General features: G+C 44.5%; 1 protein-coding gene across 3 annotated transcripts in view; it reads right to left on the reverse strand.

The window, feature by feature from the left end:
* The window catches only part of klhl29 (kelch like family member 29), a 222,630-nt gene that overhangs the window by 56,549 nt on the left and 144,260 nt on the right, over positions 1–21,821 (reverse strand). For all 3 annotated transcript variants that reach the window (XM_030047294.1, XM_030047293.1, XM_030047295.1), the window contains 4 exons: positions 19,929–20,125; positions 16,632–16,744; positions 15,081–15,227; positions 846–1,044 (listed from right to left, as the gene is read on the reverse strand). In XM_030047294.1, coding sequence (XP_029903154.1) covers positions 846–1,044; positions 15,081–15,227; positions 16,632–16,744; positions 19,929–20,125 — 656 coding nt within the window. The remainder of the gene's footprint in view (positions 1–845; positions 1,045–15,080; positions 15,228–16,631; positions 16,745–19,928; positions 20,126–21,821) is intronic.

The following is a 21,821-nucleotide window of genomic DNA, read 5'->3' on the forward strand; positions in this document are numbered from 1 at the left end:
ACAGCTCTTTACTGAAGGAAAGAGTGGGGTCTTGGCCGACCTGAGGGAAAAATCTAACAGCCAAAAGCAATTTACAGGCGCCTGCCGATCTCCATGAATATCTGATTTTAACGATGTAAACAAACAGAGTGGCCTTCAGCTGCTTGAATATCAGCGGTAGTTGGAAAGTGAGCGGCAGGCTGGATGCTTGGAGTACAGGCAAAGGCCTGACTGTGCCTAGCCGGTGTTTAAAAGTTATTATGAGATGTTTATGTGGTGGGCATACTGTAAAAGAGCCCTGGGTTCAGCTGGCCAGGAACCCTGGGAAGCCGTTATGGTTGGCCACTAAACTTTCAACACTGCACTTTCACAGTAACCTCAAACAGGCTTGGCTCGAATAATCCGGAATGCTGTTTATTTAGCCGATTAAACCAAGTGGAAAACCTGTCATAGCATTTGGAAACATGCGACCTGTTGCCTCGAATATGAAAAAGATGGACACATTTAAACTTAAGTAGTAACAGCAGTTGTGTGGGCAACGTTGTAAAGCTCTGTTTTAGATCACTTCTTCCCAGTAGTGGGCTTAAATCAATACAGTCGGGTGGCAGGTCGGGGTCTTCTGCTAGAGCCCTGACCTCTGCGTGACCTCCGTGCAGTGAAATATGAACAGCATGTGTGCGCGAGTGTGTGTGTGTGTGTGTGTGGGTGCATGGATCCGGGCAATATGTTCTGGGTCAATTGCGCTGGTGGGTGGCAGATCATGCCTTTGGCACCTTGTGCTGAGGTCAGCCGGGCCAAAGACAGATGTGCATCAGTTGATGTGCGCCTGCCCGTGCGAAGCCTCTGTGTCTCCGTGTGCACCGTACCAGCAGAGAGCCGCGGCCGGGTCCTCGGCGTCTGCATCTCCTGCCGCGCGTGGGGCAGCATGTGGTAGCGCTTGGCTTCATTGACCAGGTCCCGGCACGCCTCCGAGGATTTGATCAGCTCTTCGTTGTCGACCACGTTCAGCAGATAGGACGGATGGATGAAGGGAAGGCGCACCACCGCCAGCAGCTCTGACACATGCTGAGTGATGGAGAGACAGAGAGAGAGAGAGAGAAAGAAAAACAGTGGGAAGAGAGTGATCATTAAGTAAAGTAATCAGTCAAACGAGATGAAATGTAACAAAAGGCAAAACCCAAACAGTATTAAAATGTTGTTTGCGGAATAAATCTAAATTAATCTCGACTGTGAAAGTCTGCCAGTGACGCTCAGAGAGGTGTGAGATGAACCACAAACAAACAAATGCAAACGACGAGCGCAGCGAATCAGAGCCTATACCGCTAAAACGCTGACACTGATGTATTTCTCCGAGAATTTAAATTAAGCTAACTTCAAACCTCATTGTATACGTGTTTTGTTGGGCAAACAGATTAAATGTAGACAGAAAAAAGGGAGGATTTTTATTTTTGTTTTGCTGCTCGCTGAGAAATAGAAATCGGCGTGATTTGAGTTTATTTAAGTAGCAACATCAGTTTGTGTGGAATAAATAATATATTACGAATAACATAATAATAATGAACTAAGTGTATTGCACCTTTCCATAACAGGGTGAGTACTTTACAGAAATCAAAACAGATCACATACAGTAAAAACAAATAAAAGCAGAGCTGTGAGAAAGCAGAGGAAATTTAAGGAGCAGTTTATTTTGCATTAATAGTTTTTTTTTTAGTAACTTGTTTAAAAAATGTGAACAATAACAGCTATTTCAATCCTGCATAATACCATATGCTGACCCTGCATGAATGCATACATACAAAATGCTTGAATGCTCTACTCTTCCCAAGCTCATCCAAAAATCCAGAAAATAAATAAATAAATAAATAACAGAGGTTAACTGTGTAGTGGAGAGTTCACGAATACAAACATTTGTACGCGCGTGTGTGTGTCCGTGTGTTCTGGATCCATGGTTACACGTGCGCACATTTGTGTGAGCTTACATGTGTGTTTAAAGATAGAGACAGGACAGACTGTTGCCATGGCAACCATGTCTATAGCCCTCACCGGCTGCCTCATGCTTATTTCTGAGTGTGTGTGTGTGTGTGTGTGTGTGTGTGTGCGCGCTGGTGTGTGAGCGTGTGATGTGTGGCGGCCTGTGGCCCCACGGGAGTCTCATCTGTGTCGATAGTGAAGGCTGTAAACAAGCTTGGACGGAGCGACAGAGAGCCGGGCGGAGATTGACCCCGCCGACCCCTCGGCTTAGAGCTACGTGACCAAGTGGCACCGGGAGAGCGAAAAAACAACAGACTCAGAGAAACATCATTCAGGGGAGAGCAAATAATAAGCTGACACGGTGCCTAAGCATCTCCCTCTCCCACCTGAGGCCTTCCACGCTGGCAGTTGTCCCATTTGTTTTCTCACAATGTCCCGAGCGCAAAGACCGAGGAGAGGAGGGGAGGGGAGAGGAGAGGAAAGAGGAGAGAGGGGATGATAGGGAGGACAGAAGGGAAAGAAAGAGAGACCAAAAAAAACGTGAGGACAGGAGAGGAGGAGCAGCCGGAGCGAGGAGCGAGGAAAAACAGGAGGAGGAAAAGAGAAGAGGACACGACGAGACAAGTGAGTGAGCTGAGGAGACGTCGAGAGGACAGGGGGAGGCGATGTGACGGCTCTGCAGCGGTCAGGGCGCCGAAATTCTGCTGATGACATTTCCTCCGTCTCGCGCGCCCGCCCCGAGCTAAACGCCGCTCCGCAGATGGGACCGTCTGCGCCTCCCTCCCTCCCTCCACAACGCGCACGCAGTTTACCCAACAGTTTATCAAACAAACAGCTCAATACCCACATAAACACTGGCTGTCGCTCGCAGCGTCGCGGCTCCAACGCAAGCACGGAAGTAAAGTTGAGGCGAGCTACTTAGCATACTGAGCCATTCCCGGGGGCAAAAAACATTAGCTCAAGAGAAGAAGAAGAGAAGCTCATCCCAAATTAGAAGAGCCCCCCATGTGTAGTAGGAGATCTGCCCCACTGAGCCATGTTATACTCAAATGGCCTTTTATTACAAACTATGCCACAAAAAAAGTGCAAAAACCCAACCCACACTGGCCTTTTGACATCTTATCGTGTGATTAATGCTCGTGACATTCTTGCGCAAACACTTTTGAGTCCAAAACCGTCGCATAAATGGTGCCGCCGAGTACTTTGTGTTGATTTTGACTGAATTGGCGCATGAAATCATATTTGTGCGTATCCCGGTGCTCTGAAATAGGGCTGCAGCTGACCGCTCTGACCCTCGGAGCTAAATTAAAGCTCTATATGGGGCAGTTTCAGCCAGGTGGTGCCCTTGGATGCACACAGCAGAGCCGCTCGAGCGTCCGCCCGCGTGCCTGGAAATGCTGCTTCCATGTGGAACAGCTCCTAATAAAAAAAAAAAAAAAAAAAAAAAACACGCTGCCGCCAGGATTTGGAAAAGGGGGATGAATTCTGAGGCGAGCCAGTCTGCAGGTCGAGGGTCATGGTGCAGCGGACAGGCTAAGCCACATTCTCACTTCACCCGGTGTTTGTGTGTGTGTGTGTGTGTGTGTGTGTGTGTGTTTGGAGACACAGTTTTAAATTGGGCGACATCTTAGGACTCATCAGCAGTCGTGTCATGGCACAAAACCCCATCTCACATCAATACCGGGCCAAAATAACCACACACTTACACACAGAGTCTTTCTCGTCTGCCAAACTGTTTTGAACATGAAATGTAAAAGAAAAGCGGTAGCATCTGCAAGGCTTTGCCGGGACTGAAACTACACACACACACACACACACACACACACACACACACAGCTGCTATAACCTCTTTTCTCTTGCCAGCATCTTTGAGATGGTAGTAAAACTGTGGCAAAGAAATAGCATCTGGCGTCTGAAAAGCTGCAAGGACTGCTACCACATAAACATCCCTCCAACACACGCACACACACACAAAGATACGCACATGCGCAGATAGAAAAACCTAGACACGGATAGACTTTTCCTGTATGTGTCTCTGTTACCACTGCACCGTAATCCAGTGATTTACTGTCCGTGGTCTCGGTGTTCTCCTCATCAATAAAGCCGAGTGCGTTCAGTCCAAAGGTTGATCCTGCTGTAACTCACAGCTGAGGAGACGGATATGAGAATATAATATAAAGTCCCTGACACTGAGCTCAGATACACAAACGACCATGTATCTGCTTATAAACGCATAATAAAAGCAGAATTATAAAATGGCCTGTGCTTGTAAAATGAACGGAAAGGCAGGTGTGTGTGTGTGCACGTGTGTGTGTGTGTGTGTGCGTGTTTGGAGTAGGGGGCGGAGGGTGGGGCCAATCAAACCTGGCCGCATTTCACTACTTCAAGCCAGCTTCGCTCTCCCACCTCTCACTCTGCCCCTCTATTTCGGGGAAAAAAAGAATAACTCTTCATCTCTAATCCTAACTAACTCTGTATCTCTCTCACTTGTCTTTCTTTCTCTCTCTCTCTCTCTCTCACTCTCCACCTCCATTCCGGCTCCTCGCTCTTCCTCCCACACACGCATACATCGGCATGGAAATAAGGGAGTGCTGCACAGTTTCTGCTAATATTCAAATCCAACGTGTCAGACCCCACAGAACGGAGTCCTGCTTCATGCCAGCCATCAGAACGACTCCGTTAAGTTTTGAATACACGCTCAGTGCTTCAAATTCATTATTGGAAGACATAAAAAAAATAAAAAATAAAAAATAAAAAAATGCAAACTTCCAGAAATTGCTCTTGTCATTTAGATTATATTATCCAGTGCTGTTGTATCACGGGATGTCATCGTGATTGATGTTGTTTTTTTGTTGTTGAGGCACGGTGATGCCTTTGATTTATCACTCGCACAGATTATTGACTGCATTTCTAAGCTACTGCTCTGATTTTTATCACCACATTTTATCACTTCTGGTATTTTTTTTTTCTTTTAATCACTCTTTCTCTGTGTTTTGGCAGCGGGCAAATAAACATTTGTTTGGAGAACTCTACATTGCATACACACACATCAATACATCTTATCTAGTACAAAGACTGATGGCTCTTTAAATGTCCGAGTTGACTCCGACCCCTGGAAGAAGCGGTGCACAGGCGGCGTAGCTCGGTATGGGAACGGCAGACATTTTCGTATCACATAAAACAACTCTTTAGATCTAAAACCCTGCCTCTGTAGAAATTACGAGAGAGATTTACAATAGTCCACAATAGTGGTATTATCTGATGTTTTAAAATGATAAAACGATAAGAGATGCAACTATATAATTTTGGATTGATTTTCCTTTTGAGAGGCACTCTTGTCCTTAACAGACAAATTATTGCTAACAAAACTGGGAAAAAAAAATCATTCTGCTCCTACATCCATCCGTCTCACATATTATATTAAAAAAAAAAAAAAAAAAAAAAAACTTGCTGAACATACTGCGCCAAAAAGGGCTTCACCCCTTCATTCACCCGTCCGCCTCATCTCTTCCATCTCTCCTCTTTCTCCCATAACCTCTGACTAGCAACATGCTTTCCACGGGGTTTCACATGAGTACACCCGGTGTGATTCACCTCCTCTGTTCTGTGTGGCAGATGCACTCCCGGGATCACACTAATAGTTGCCTCCATGTTGCATTGTGTGTCCCGACATGCACCCCTTCCAGGTAAAGTGACCTCCAGGGGTTTGTTCTGATTATGTGCTGCTGGTCAGACAGACACAGTGTGTGTGTGTGTGTCAACATGCTAGACAACATACAGCTCAAACAGTGAGCTGTAGGATCAGTGCAGTGAAGGACAGTGAAATGTGGCTGGCTTGGAGTGACACATGGACATGGAAGAAGGTCTTTCGGCTTCCATTGATTTCAGTGCAAAATGGATGTGGGGGTGGATGGGTATCATTTTGTGGAGCTCAACAACACTGCACACGTGAAAAACTCCGCAGCAACAACTCTTTCCAAAATACCAGACATAATCCACAGCTCACGAGGGTTAAGAGCTACATCGGGAACTATTTCCTGCCGAATAACACCAGCAATCAGTATCCATCATATAGATAGATAAAGATTGCTGTACTCAGTGGGGTGGATAAATACAGTGTGCCGCGCCGGTGTGTTTTGGTAGGAAATAGTTCCCACCCGCAAGGGCTGTGGATTACATATGTGCTATTGTTTCTGGAAAGAGCTGCTGCTGTTGAGTTTTTCCACATGTCCATTTTTGAAGGTTTGAGCTCGGCGCCTAATCCATCAAGGTGGTTAAATGTATCGAAAGGGAGCAAACCCCCCTCTTTCACCCAAACTAAATATCATCATGTAAAAATAGGATTCACAGCGGTCTCGTTGTGCTAATACGACGTTCAAGCTTTTACAGGTTTGTCTCTGTGGATTGATGCTCGGCCACCGATTGCGTGTCGCCATGCAAATCAAATGGCATTGTGAGCAGGGGCTCAGCTGGCCGTGCGCTCCACGGGGCCGATGTTTTTGTTTCTGCGCGAGCCTGCGAGCGTGCCACATAAGCCAGGTAAACGGCAGTGCTCACGACACAGGCAAGTGAGTGATACACCTACGCCCGGCAGATGAGAGCAGGCAGCGCGCATCAGGCTCCATCTCTCCCCCTCTCTCTCTAACAACCTCTCCAGCAATCAGCCGACTCTCATGCACAGACATGCAGAGTGAACGCTCGTGCGGTCCCTCTAGACATATGGTGTGACCCGTCATTTCCATCTCCTCTCCCACTCGTGCAACGGGCGGCTTCAAACAGAAACAATATCTAATGCATGCAAATTTAAAAATGCATCGACTGCGAATGATAGCCCACAGAACACATGACGCGCTCTTTTCACGTTCACAATACGGATTTCGGCTCGCATTAACGCGCAGAACATACGGAAACGATCCACAGGAAACGGAAGACATATGGAGAAGCTACTTTTAGCTCCTCCGCCTACACACACACACACACACACAAACACACTTTCCCTCTTCCCTTCTCCCTTGACAAGGTGAATTTATAGGAGTGGAGGCCCAAGTCGGTATGCTTATCCACTTGTATTCTGATATGCAACCCAGATAACACCCAGTGTGCTCCTCTCTCTCCTCTCAGAGGCAGCAGATGCATATGCCCTACAGCGCAGTCAGAATGCATCTAGCGTTAAACTTGCGTGGAAAAACAGAGTCCCAGCTACACACTCCTGCGTCCCTCCTATCTCACAACCCTCGCCCTTAACTCTTGTGCACACACAGAGGAGCGGTTGCGCTGAAATACAGGCAAACCACACTTGGCTGCATCCTGCTCCTGTGAAATTTCACCTAAAAGAATCAGATAGTGACCGCACAAATAAGAGCAAAGGACTGACACATGGAGAAATACCTGGCTAAAGCCTAAACCAGCGATGAGGCTCGCTCGCTCGTGCCTCATACAGTCACAAACAGACTGACAGGAAAGACAGATAGACACGCGTATGTGCGCGGGCAGGCAGACAGCGGATGTGGATGGGCTGTGCTCGGTGAAAGGCAGGGATAATGTGTCTAACAGGGAGCCTCTCAGATCTGTCAGAGGCAGCAGAGAAGCAGCCGGGAGGCCGCCATCCACTAACGTAGATGACAAATGTCCACTGAGCATTTCCCATTCCACTACTGTCAGCAAGGACTAACGCCTCCTGTGTGTGCGCGCGCGTGTGTGTGTGTGTGTGTGTGGCATGTGCGAAATGACTGAGTGCCATAGCAACATCAAAAAAATGATACCTGCACAGTCATACCTATTTGCTTCGCTTTGACCACAAAAAAAGTACTCGTCTGCTTTAGTGTGAAAAATGGACTGTCCAATGAGACTGCTTGCTTAAAACCCAGCCCTGCATGAAGAAAAACATGCACACGCTCACTAACTCACTCACCAACACACACACACACGCACGCACACACACACATGCTCACACATGGGTCGGTGTGCATCACTGAAGTGTGTGCTCAATAGAGCGCGTGCCCATGTTTAGCCTCACAGTGCTAACAAACTCACTCAGCTGAAACGACCACAGCTTACAGTGTCTTTTGAGCCTGTGTGGGTTTGTGTGTGTGTGTGTGTGTGTGTGCACATTCAAGTGAATGTGTTTTTTCATTCATTTATTTATTTATTTTATGATGAATGAATGAATGAGAGTCTCCGGAGTGAAGATATCTCATTGTAAATGGCACCGTGTTTGGGTTTGAGTGAATGCATGTGCTTTGCAATGTGTGTGTGTGTGTGTGTGTGTGTGTGTGTGTGTGTGTCTGTGTGCATAACCCACAGACGGATGCAGGGTTGTGATGGGGGCTGGAGAGAGAGAGAGATCTAGTGCAGGACAGATGCTGAGTGCAGCCCTGGGCTCTCGACTGACAGGTGCAATGTATTCTCCTCTGAGGCCTGTTTCAGCATGAATACATTGCCAATAAAGTGAAAGCACACACACGTGCACACACACAAACTTTACTTCTTTCATTTAACTCAAAACATCCTCACAAAAAAAAACGTGCCTACTGTACAAATGAATAAAATTGATCAATGGCTTATCTTCGTAGTCATGGCTTGGCGAAGACGCTTTGCAATGAAATGAAAAACAACTAGTTAAACTTGTCAGCTGATGCTCTACACCAGTATATTGACATATATATAGCAATAAATGACAAATAATGAACTTTTTTTTAACATCAAAACCCTACTACTTTTACATAAGGAGTCATGAATTTAAATTTCAAACAATAAAAAGAAAAAAAAAATTGATCAAAACCCTCTTATCAGATGAAACTTAAGTTCATAACTGATGTCCCATTACTTTGCACTTTGAAAAATGCAAACCTAAACAACTTTTTTTCAACAGGAAATGCATCAAATGAGCGAAACATGCAGCTATCAAAAAGCGGTTTCATTATGAACGTATGTTGCACCCAGTATGTTCTCACCGACTATTATTTCGCATGGATACCGAGAAAGCATAAAATGTTTATTCTGTTGTAGTCGTAACACAATTTGTTTATTCTCAGTGTATCATATCCCTGATGCCACTCTGGTGGGTTCCATAAGAGACTCCACTGGAGATGAAATCCCTTCGACGTGCTCTGGCGAGGCGGCTGCTCTGGTTGAGTGGTCGCGTTCAACTCACTGCACACATCAGGACTGAGCTAGCTCTGGGACAGCGAGGGACGCGAATGGAAATAGAGGTCCAAAGTTCACTGGCTTGCATAAACAAGTCAGATCCCGTCCACTCTGTAATATACAAGTCATACTCAGTCCAATATACAAGTGGTATTCAGTCTAGGGTGACGGTTTGAGTACATGACTGGGATATGAACAATGACATCCTGCACATTTGGCATGCAAGTGTATGTATGAGTGTGTCTATCGGTGTGTAAGACTGCATGTAGGAATGTGTGTGTGTGTGTGTGGGTGGGAGAGAGAGAGGAGGAGAGTGAGAGAGACAAAAGAAGAGGCAGAGAGGCGCAGCAAAAAAACAGAAATTGCTTGGTGCATCGATCTCCATTGCCGGGCTATGTCACTTCAAGTGCATGTATTTGTCACGGATCACGCTGGCAGAGGCCTAGCTCAAGTTCATTTCAGTTCATTGTAGCTTCAGCTTCCTCTTCAAGGATTTTTTTTTTCTTTTTGTAACTTAGAACTCCTCGACTCAAAAACACAATTAACCTTTCTCAAGACTGGTGGAAAACTTCCTTCATTTCAACCTTCAAAAGAAAAAAAAAAAAGACGACTGCAGATTTTCGCCAGGTATATCTCCCCTTTTTTGGACTATCTGCCGTATGTAATTACCATACGTGCTGAGCAAAAACTGAGATAACTGTATTGTCAAACACTTTTCTAATTACTAATTAAATTACTGTGAGTGCAGGATAGAAAATACACCATAAAACTCCCAAAGCCTCTCGAGTTTCATTTTCATTGTCTCTCTGTATCTGTTTCATTTTATGAAATGGCTTGTGAGCCATTTCAGGCTCTTTGCCAGAAGTCACGTGGCTTTCGATGATGAATGAATTAAAATGGCAAAATTCTAAATTACCGTTGCGGGTCTCTTTCTGTTTCTTATACACACACAAGACCCAACAAGATCACACAAACAGTCCACTGATGTGCGAAAGAGTGACGGCTGTTTAACATGTGATTTTTTACATTCATGAAGCATCAAGCCCTGTGGCGTCACTAGGCTGTTTTATTCGCGGCTAAAGCCCTGGATATTTTGTAATTAGCCCCGAATGTTAATTTACTGTAAAAAAAAAAAAAAAAATTACAGAAAGATCGCTTGCACTCTCAAAGCTTCTCCTATGCTGTAGTTTCAGTGTTTTAACAGATAGAAATAACAACAAATTATCATTATTATTATTATTATTATTATCATTATCATTATTAAATCCGCTAATATAGCATTTGGCATACAGAGGGTTAACGCCAGGTTGCTACGCTGTCATTCACCCAACGAGCTTCAGCTGAGCGGTCAGTGCAAAACTACAGAGCTGTCAGTGACAACTCTGTCGTTTCATTTTATATACAATGGGTTGCTTTTGAAATTTGAGTCTGGTTTATCGTGGAGCATACACAGGGCTCGGTCCCTAATAAAAGAGGTAATGTGAGCTAGTTGTCTGTCTCACTTGAATTTATTTTAGTCTGAAATAACATGAATGAAACTTGAGATGTCAGGGGATAAGCAGGTAGGTACAGCAGTTGGGTAGCTATTCGAAGCTATAATAAAAGGCCTATTTTGTTTATTTAAAGCATTATGAAAAAACATGCATGTGCAGTATGGCTTATGAAAACAATCGCGCACATTAACTTTTCTCTCTGGGCTAAGCCCAGGATGTTTCAGAATCCTAAAAATCGCCCCTGATCAAGCCATGTGACCCGTTTGAACCCCCTGCTCTGACGCTTTTTACAGCATTTCTTCCCATGTGTCTGCTCTGTGTGCTGATGTCTTGCTTGTCAGCGGTGTGCAAACTTACCAAAAAAAACGCATCGCACATGATAGGATAAAATCACCAAGCGAGCTAGACAGCTAAGAGAGACAACAGAAATAGCAAAAGTAAGCGTTTTGCAAAGGTTTTGAATCACTACAAATATGAGGTTCTTCATCATATAGGCATAACTGTGCATGAAAACTTTTAGGCCTAGTAGTTTGCAAGGTTAGCCGTGGACAGACACACACACACACACACACACACACACACACACACACACAGGACAGAACCTATGATCTCCTCCAGCCTGCTGCCTGGCCGAGATTAAACTCATTAAATTAAAATTGCAGCACCTGGTCAAAGGATAACAATGAGTGCTGGGTGGAGGTGTCAGATATCACTACATTACTAGGGACAATTGTACTGAAGAACAAAAATAATAACTTAACTAATAACTATTAAGGATAACAGGTAATGCATTTTTACTGCTATTGGCTTGGGAGCTGCAAATATCTGGGCTGGCCATTGTTACCTCTGATGAGTGGACAGCAGGTCCTTTCTAATGGCGAGGCTGGCCTTTATATCAAGAAAATACACCATTAACTGTCCTTTTTAGCTGTTACATTAGTTGGCCACTTTCCAAAGAGCCAATTAATCAGCCTCTTTTGTCAGGCTGAGTCACCTGGCAAGATAGGATCCCTTATGAAATATGTTGAACTCAAGCGTAATGGAGGTCCTATTCAGGGCTTTGGCAGAGACTGGCCTGTTATAATTGGAACCATGTGTCTTTGGTCATCCCACAAAGACGAGACCGCGAGGTGAAAGGAGGGACGGGCGCTTTTCTGTCAGCACCTCTGAAACCAAAACACAATGCGAGATACCGGGTTCTTCCACAGCCATATTTGTGCAACGTGCAGAGCCACTGGCATACGGACTGGATTTAGTTCTCAGATGTCATACGCAGTTTCACGATCGGTTGAGGATGAAACTGTCCTCCGTGTGCCGCGTTTATGGGCTCTTCTTCTCAGCCCACAATAAACATTTGCTAGTCGAACGGCGGCATTTAGCGGGGCTTCTCTGTTTGGATTTCTTTTTTTCAGCTGCGCGCTGGCGGGCCGGCACACCTTCAATGATACTCAATCGAAGAAAATGAAACAGCTCTCTTGTTTCGTTCACTTCCTTTGTGTCTCATAGCAAACCATTATTAACGCTCAAATGCTTTCACTCTGTCTCTAAGCGATGTCCGGGCCCTGTTTCCTGGTGCCATTGGATGTTAGTGACAGAATAGCGGAGAGAGAAAATTGCATATTATTTACCCAGCGCCTTCAATATGCCACTTTTCCACTCTATAGCCTGCAGCTTACAACCAACAGCGTGTGCACGGCCACACAAATCATGCACACACACACACACACTCGCCGCGTACGCATGCACACAAATTCGGCTCCGAGCTTTTTTCAGCGGTGCTGTGACATTCTGCCCTGACATGTCATTAAAACGTGTCACAGGTTCTGCGGGAGTGATTTCCACCGCTCTCTTCTGCCAAACGACAGGAGGGGACTGAGCAAGGGAGGGTGAAAATGATGAGCCTGTGCTGGACCATGCGTGTAAACTCAGCCATTAGGGTCATATAACCTTCTGCTGCGGCCTGATGGAAACAACCTATTCTCTCCTACCCTCCGTTTTCCACTTACACTCCTCCCTTCTGTTCTCTTCTCTAGCAGCCATCTCGGCTTTTTTTTTTTTTTTTTTTTTTGGTCACACAGCCAAGATATATAAATCTGACCGAGAGCTCAATCACATCTCTGCTCTTTGGATGTCATGGCACTGCGCAGAGGCGCAAACCGCTGAATATCAGATTAGGACAGAGGGCTTTTTCTTTCATTCCACCTTTAGCTTCTCACCATCTCTCTCTTCTTCTTCTTTTCTCGATCACCCCTTGCTGTTTCCATATAGCTCTGCCTCTTTCTTGCTCTAACTCTCTTATTCGGCACAGACAGGGTGACCAGGGTCTCTTTTCTTGGGAACCAATGCGGTGTCTAATTCAGACAGCCAGTGAAATGTTCCATCCATTTTCCCCCCCGTTCTTCTTCATCTGACTAACTCACCTCTGCACCTCTCCATTAGAGTGTGAGATTGCAGGACAGAGCTGGACAGAGCTGGCTTCAGTCGGGTTTTTGACGCTGATGACAGAGATCCTATGTTCTGCTGAAAACTGTATCAGTCTCGCTGTGCCTGCTTGTGAATTTGCCACCAAGTCAAATTTCATATCAGTCATCCCACAAGGGCCACAATATATTTGATATCAGTATGAGTGTTTGATAACATTGGCAATGCACCACCATGTCATAAAATCTGGGGAAGAACTCTGGACACCAATATCAAACATCAAATGCATACTTTTTACACACATTTTCTCTCATTTGGGAGTCCTCACACCTGCAGGAGCCGGTGCTCTCTTTCTCATCCCTGACAGGCGCTGCTATTTGGTCTGAATGACTCAGTGGCATGACTGTAAGTTGTTTATCATTTTTACTTTGTGCTGCACTCAATACTCTGAGAGCCTCCACGGCAAAAAGTTCAATAAGCCTGGTGGATTTCACCATAATCTTATAATGCCACATGGCAGATAAATGATACATGTTTAAATCCAAAATGTGAAAATTCAGATACTTAAGAAAATTTAAAAACTGACTGCACAGCTATGTGCCCGAATGTGATATGGCTAATATGAGAGCATTTCACCCTTGCTGGCTGATGAGAAGACATCATTCTGGGTGAATGATGCTTCCAGTGATGGAGCGATGTAATTTAGCCGATAACAATCTCACCTCATTTTTAAACAGCTATAAAAGACTTTAAAGTAAGAGCACCATCCTGCCTTGCTTTTTATTCGTGGTTTAGGGTTTGAATTCATAACAATCCTATGACCCGAGGTTCCAGCCTCTGGATGAATGTCTATGTAGTTTTCAATCAATCTGCCTCTTCATATTCATGAAAGTGGGCTGAAGATGATGCACTGACCTTGAGGCTTATCGATTCCACGTTTGTTGAAATTTGACCTGTTGTGCCTCGGTGTCAATACCAATGCATGCTAGACGTCTAAGGATGAATTAAAATCCGATGGCTTAAACCACCTCAGGAGGTGGTTTGATACTTGCTGTGGCCGCAAGTTGGCCAAGTGTAAATGGAAATTTTTCTGCACACCACAACATAAAATCTCTACATGCTAGGCTTGGGCCAGTATTTGATAATATTGCAATATTTGTGTTCATATGTAACATTTTTTACAACACTGACCCTGCAACTCATACTTATGGCTGCCCTTTGGTTATAATCACCTGCTAATTTACTACAATCACCAGTCATTTTCCTAGTAAGACGGTCATGTGGTGATAGAACAGAATACCATGAATATAACAACCAAACAGATGCAGAGAGTAACAGTAATAGTGTGCATAATAATCTTGATAACATACATGAAAATTTTGACTAATTCAATAATGTGGGAGATTTTAGAAGCTCAAATCACAATAAAAAAATCTGAATTGATATCAAATATCACAGACAGAAAACTAGGCCTATGTTCAGGAGGAACAATTTGCATTTTTTTGAGAGTCACTGGATTTCTATGTGGCTGTTGATGAGCCATGTTTGACAACAAATGTAAATGTAATATGGCTCAATTGCATCAGGATACAGTCACGATTCAAGCTGCATGAAACAGCAGGTGTAAATGGGGGCTAAGCCAGACAAGCATGAGACTGACTCACAGAGGACTGTGGCTGCCTCTGTTTTTGTTGGTCTATCTAAAGCCTGTAGTACAGTGTGTCACAAACAGATGAAGTGAAACTAAGAATAGAGCGCATTCTGAGGGCAAAGCACTCCTGGGATTATAAACAACTGCTGTGTTAGGCTGCATCTGAAGCACGGTGATGAACACTGCCAAGAGAGAAAAAGTAGTCGCTTGTCTGTTTTTATTTATTTATTTATTTATTTATTTATTTATTTTGGCTGTGTACCGTTTACCGCTTCAAGGAGATGCAGCTAATAGAAAACCAGAAGAACTACACTAATTTCTAGACATTATCTTTGCTGTCAGTGATAACACAATTTTTTTTTTTCCGTGCGCACTTCACAAACACCCTGTTCCCTCATCATCTCCCTTTTTTTTGTTACCTGTACTCTGGTGTTGGGGTCTTGCTTGATCCATTTGATGACGGTCTCGTAGACGAGCTCCTCCGCCTTGGTGTTGAGACTGTCGTTGGACAAGTAGGCCACCAAGTCCTCCTTGGACACGCTCAAAATCTCCTCCTGGCCCGCCACCTGAGGAGTCACAAGCGCAGCTGGTTAGATTCCTGCTACGTTGTATAATAAGTAAAGTAGGATCTCATGTCCAAAGCTCAAGATGATCAGCTGACTACTCTCTGTAGAGGCTTTTAATTAGTGTTACTTTCTCTCAAGGCTTTTAATTAGTGTTGTTCTCACTGAAGAAGTTTTATTTTTGTCATATTAAACATTGTGAATTTTACATTGTTTGTGTATTTTCATGTGGAACCCCAGAAAGACCTCAAGGAAAGGTAATGGGAATCAAAATAAAATATTAAGAATAAAGACATGGTGAACGAGGTATGAAGAGATTTTTTTTGTGTTTTGGATTGTGTGCACCTGTAGGCAGGTTTAGCATTTACATTATCGGACTGAAAACCCAACCAACCTTTCACAGATCCACTATTCCTCCATTAGATATGAGCTCAGGAGACAACAAAGACCTGCCAGAACTGTTTTCTTATTCCAAACAAAGGTGTGCTTAGCCCGCACTCGCGCTGCAGGCAACATGCTCTACAAATCACCAGAAGTCTATCCAGTTCCTGCCGAGCTGAGCAACCGAGGGGGAAACTCAGCCAACGTGTGAACGATCACCAACCTCGCTGGCCAAGAAAAGTTGCCCACGACTGAAATTTTCACAGCTCTTGGCCGCCAGCAGCCGATCAGCTCTGTGTGCTTCGTTGACTTCCCTACCAATGTGATTTTGTTTAATGAAAAACAGTTCCGCCTGGCACGTACAAAATGGACTAGAAGCTGATTAAACCCATTCAAAGTTTCCCAGTTCTTTACAACTTTTTGTTGCGAGACAACAATTGTAAATATTACAAAAACTGACGCCTGAGCAACAAAATCTTTCATTGCTGGGTATGTGGTAAGCCCTGGAGTCATTTTAATGAGTTTTTTCATTAAAGTTTGATTATTGCTACCTAATAAGAACTTGCTAGCTTGCTGAGTTAACGCATCAAAACAATGTAATGTTATGACAGGCATTAGCGATGGAAAATACATAATTTTCCTGTCCAATATTTGTAGCTGCAGACCATTTAGACGGAACTGGAGCCTCTGTCAGAGCAGAGTGACACATCAACAAAGCTGCTCGCAGTATGCACAGCAACACACGGTTACACATGCTTTATATTTCTCTAATTTCAGAATTATCTGTCATGCAGTTGTACCACAATATGAGATGTTTTATTGACCAAGTGGTTTCACACATTTAGGGCCAGGTCATGAGACATTAGATAGATAGATAGATAGATACTTTATTCATCCCGAAGGAAATTCACAGTTTTCAGCAGTATCCACAGAGTACAAGATTAAATAAATAAAAAATAAAGAATAAAAGATGAATGGAATGGAATCAGCGCATGGTCCGTTCAGCAAGAACGATGCTCTACTCACCTCAGGGAAGTTCTGCAGGGCGAAGGCTTTGGCCATGTTATGGAGCTCCGTGCAACTCATGGCCTCAGCCATGGCCAGCACTCCTAGACAGTTCGCCGCAGTCAGCTGTTTCTCTGGAGTCCAGGAGGAAAGTTGGAGAGTGAAAGAGACAGACAGACAGACATGCACAAAGCAAGAGAAACAAAAACAAGGAAGAAACAAAGAGAGAGAAAAAAAAAGACAAAAAAAAACCCATCATTCATATATCCACACAAAAGATCACAGAACTAGGGAGCCAGAAAGACAGAATGGGAGGCTGGAGGGAGCGTAAACCCATAGCCTATCGGGGTGTGTATCTGCCTGAGACTGAGGGAGAACGAGTATAATAACTCAAAACAGCTCCAGGGACAAACAACAAGGGGAATCGATCGCTCATAGCCCAGGCAGGAGGTAGTAGATGGCGGAGAGTGGGATTTGGGATTAGCTGGGTCACTTTAAAGAAGCCCTGTCAGATCTCTGGGCCTCCTACACAGCCATGAGTATATGAAATCACCTGACGGCCAGGCCAGCGGGGACAGAGCCAATTCTATGGTCTATAGTGCTTCAGCGAGGGTGCGCGTGAGCATGAAAGGTTCCATGCCTGTCATTTTAATTGTAAATGTTTAATTATCCATATACATCACCGTTCAGCACAAAGAGAGAGAGAGATTTGCTGGTGGTGTTGCACACATGGTCAGTGGCCACTGCAAGAGGTCTCATTAAACAACAGCCATCAAAGGGAAGCGAACCAGGATTAATATCACTGAGGAGAGAGACCCCGGGAGCACCTCCAAAACAAATAGAACCCGGTAAAGGTCACCTAACATCTGCTAAATCACAACAAAACAGGCCAAGCCAAAGACCAAATGAAAGTGGGCTCCATGCGGCATCAAAGTGTGAGTTTGGGGCAAAACACGAGGCTGGCTGCAAAGGTCCCTCTGCTATGCTGTTTGACTGAGCAGATGGGGTTTTACTTTGTGCGCTCGACCGTGCTGGGCGAGTGTATATGTGCAAGAGTCCCTGCATATGCGCATCTGTGTTTACATTTGTAGTTGGAGGTTTTTTGTCACGGCACTGCGGTGTGCTTCTGCGCGACTGGGCTGGTGGTTTGCAGGAAAACAGGAAGAGGCTCCTCATTGTTCTGGACAAATATGTCCAAGACACTGACAATATTATGTTGCCAGATCATGACAACAATTTCTTCAGTGTGTGACAGTCTGAGAAGAACATATTGGTAGGTGAGGCAGTAGTGATGAGGTGGTTACACTACCAGGTGGGTGGGTAGGAGGTGAGTATACTCTTCCTCCAGAGGAACTGCTTATCACATCAAACTGGAAGTTCCACTTGCCTAAAATTGTTTAACAAGCTTACTATACGTTTCTTTTTTGACCAGTTAAGCAATGCAACATCATAATGACCCCTCATTGTCTTAATATATTCACCGCACTTGTCCTAGGCACTTGCAAGGCCTTAGTTATGATGATTTTTCATATTAGCTTTTATGTTGTATGTCTCATTTTAGGAGGGCCACCCAACAAGCTCATTTGGGGTTATTTTTGGGCTCTTCCTACACATTTCAAGTTATTCTTCTTCTCAATCTCTATGTTTTGCATGTCTTATGTGTAATTTTTATATATTTTTTTGTTTGTTTTCATATATAATAAAACTAAACTAAACTAAACTATATATATATCAGTGGTTATTAGGCTGGTAAGTGGGATAGAAAGCCTGAAAAACAGGAGGGTATATTCCATAAAAATTGAATATTTTTCTGTTTTTGATTCTCATACGTGCATATTTGGTGACTTGGTTCACTTCCTCTTGTTTTTGCATATACCTGCATATGACTGGCTAAAAAAAAAAAAAAAAAATCCAAGATCAACCAAGGAAATAGCCTGCAAAATCAGTGCTGGTTCAGAAGAGGAACTAAATATTTCATAAAATGTGTTTATATTTGCAATGCACTGCCACTGACTAGCAAGGCCACAGTCTTAATATGAGCTGAAATATGGAGCATGCTGCTGATTCATTTGAAAAATCTGGCTATCAAAACAGAAGTTATGATATCGGGTGATTCTTCCAAAGAACCTTGATTAAAGCCCCGATTTTCATATGCCTGTGCTTACGGCCAAAAGCCACTAACTTATGAGGAAGTAAGTGGGGCACAATACATGTGACTTAGTTTTTATTTGCCTCAATCTGAAGTTCTCTGAATGAAAGCAGAAGTAGTAGAAGTAGGTCGAGGAGATGTTTGCTATTTCTCCTCGGTGAATTTGTTACAAACTTCAATAATATCTGACACAGTATCAATTTCTCTTTGCTCAAGGACACACTATTGTGCCTGTACTTTCCTCCTTCTAATGTGCCGAAATGTCATGAATCTTGTCGAGGAAGAATGGATTGACGTTTCAGTGGCAATGAAGTCAACAAATGGTTTCCTTGTTTCCTCTGCAGAGCTACATGTCTGTACTTTCGCCCCAAATGGCGGAAAAAAAAAAAAATGAATCAATAATGTGGGCTGCTGTTTCTCTTTACTTTCTTTTCAGTCCTTTCCTGGCTCTGACCTTTTCGCTAACATCTAGCCATTACATCCCCTGTGTTATGGATATCCAAAACAATCTCTATTAAATGGAATGCAAAACCTGACATTTGCAGCTTTCTGGTCACCTGACCCGCCGGAATCTGGAACATGCCATTTGCCTTTCATGTTACCCCTTGGGCTTCCTAAAACCCTGCCCCTGTGTGTTTCGCCCCCACGCCCCACCTTCCACCTGCCCTCCACCACTCTCCTTTCCTTGTCTAAGTATCAATCTGTTGTGGTATTTTTCGATTCCATCATGGTTCAGGCCAGAGGATTTGACATTTAAGTGACAATTGTTCCCTGACCTTTTTATAAATCTGCCCCGGTGCCTCGTCCTGCCCACTGGGACAAGATCAGAGGCACCGTGCCCGGCTGAAAGTGTGAGCAGGCAGAATTCTCTCACTCGGCAACATGAGTGCTTGCTAGCTTTGGAAAACTGACAAAAAGCAGAGCGTTGCTGTGCCAGAGTCGGTGAGAAAATTTTTGGCTTACGCAAGAGAAGAAGGTGGCGCATGGTGAGGAAGCACGATGTCGTTTGAAAATGCACGGCGCTGCAGATACTGCGCGTATCAGGAAAGGTTATACAAGAAGAGCTGATGTAACAGTATACAATGTACCAAATACTGTACACCAAACAGAAACACACACACAAAAAAAAACCCCACTCAAATCCCTCCTGTTCTCTGTGCTGTTCCTACCTAAGAAGGAGACACAGACTTTACAGAAGGTGTTGAACTGGAATTTGTTGGCAGCCTCCAGTAGCGTCTTGGCGTTGGCCGAGTCGATGACCAGCGACCCCGTGTAGACGAACTCCAGCAGCAGCTCCAGCACGTCGGCGCCGATGTTGCTCATCTTCAGCTCCAGCTTCTCCCCATTCCTCGTCTCCCCTGTTGACCTGACCAACCAATCACGGCAGAGAGACAGTTAGGTGTACTCTGAGAGGGAGAGGAAAAAAAAAACAACAACAGGATAGGGAGACAGATACTGTGTAGCCTACACACAAACACCCATAACACACACCCAACCTGGGCCAGTACGAGAGTGGGGAGAAAATAAGAGAATCATTACACAATAAGATAACAACGTAAAGTGGAAAGGGAAAAGAATAGAACTTTGGATGGTTTCTACGTTTCTATGGGGCTAGCGGATTTGCACTGTATGCAACTTTAGTGCTGCATCTGAAACAAAATGTTCTCTCTGAACAAAGATTAGGCAAACAAAAGTTATTGCTTTGTTTCTTGGTAGGACAAAAAAATGACGTAGGCAGACGGCATGCTTTTCAAATGAGTGTTTACATGTATGCATAGTATTAGAGATGGACATGCATACATGAGCGGGTGTGTATGAACTACAGGACAGAAAACAGAGTGTGAGAAAGAGAGAGAGAGAGAGAGGGAGAGAGAGAGAGTGACATGCACTGACATATGACAGATTGCATTCGAGGACTTTGGCTGTTCTTGTGCCTACATCGCCGCCGTCTTTGTGCTGCATATCAACTCCTGCACATCCACTCCCACTGGCATGGTGTAAGAGGCTGCCTGAGAGTGCTTGGATGGGCAAATTAAATAGAATATGATATCCCCATCCTAATGCAGAACCTGAGATGTGTGGGACTGGAGGCTGCTGTCAGAACTGGGCCACACTGTGACTTCACCAGGATCAAATGGCCGAGATTAGTCCACATGTAGGATCCCCCCGGGGAAGAATGAGAGTGTTAAATAACGCCTCACCACCCATGTTTAATGTCCCATGTGAAACAATAATCCACTCAAGGGCAAAATAAATGAATCAATGCCCCGCAGAATGCATGCTCTCGCTATATCTTTCTCCCTGCGGCTGTGGACATCAACAATATGAAAAGTAGCCTACATTAAGATGGATGAAGGCTGTTTGCTTCTGTCACTCATAGCAGTGCACGGAGAGCATTCTGTCTCTTTCTGTGTGTGTGTGTGCGTGCGCGTGTGTGTGTGTGTGTGTGTGTGCATGCGTGTGCAGGAGCACGTGTCTCTCTCTGCTTTTTCTGCTGGAGCCAGTTTGTTGCATTAGAGATCGTGACAAGCAACCGTCATTTGGTGAGACGCAGACAGCCAAACAAACAAGACGAGACAGATGGACAGAATGGTTGGAGTGGAGACGCGGGAGAGAGAAGGGAGAGAGGAGAGAAAGGAGAGGAAGAAGGGAGGGAGGGAGGCAGGGCGAGACAGTTCTTCCACAGGGAGCCAGCAGCCATCCTTCTGAGGGAGGGGTTGGGTTGTTCCATGACTGTGCCTTGGTCTTTTAAATAAGAGATACCCCGCCCACCAAAAAAACCACCAACACACCTAAACAGAGCCTTTGTCCCCGCTGCAATAATCATCAGTAGCCTGTAGTATATGAACTGAGACATTAGTCGTCATTTAGAGCGCACTCAGGAGGTGAGAGGGGAGAAGGACAACCAAAAAAATCAAACAAAAAAGAAAAAGAAAAGACAATGGCATTTGTCTCTGGATGGACATTGGCTGGAAAAACCAAGGAAGTTACTCTTTTTCCTCCTGCAAAGCAAAAAGCCACATCGTGTTATTGCCCTTTTCCGCCCAAAGCCCTGCGATGGT

This window comes from Myripristis murdjan, chromosome 24 (genome assembly GCF_902150065.1).
Source record: "Myripristis murdjan chromosome 24, fMyrMur1.1, whole genome shotgun sequence".
NCBI lineage: Eukaryota > Metazoa > Chordata > Actinopteri > Holocentriformes > Holocentridae > Myripristis > Myripristis murdjan.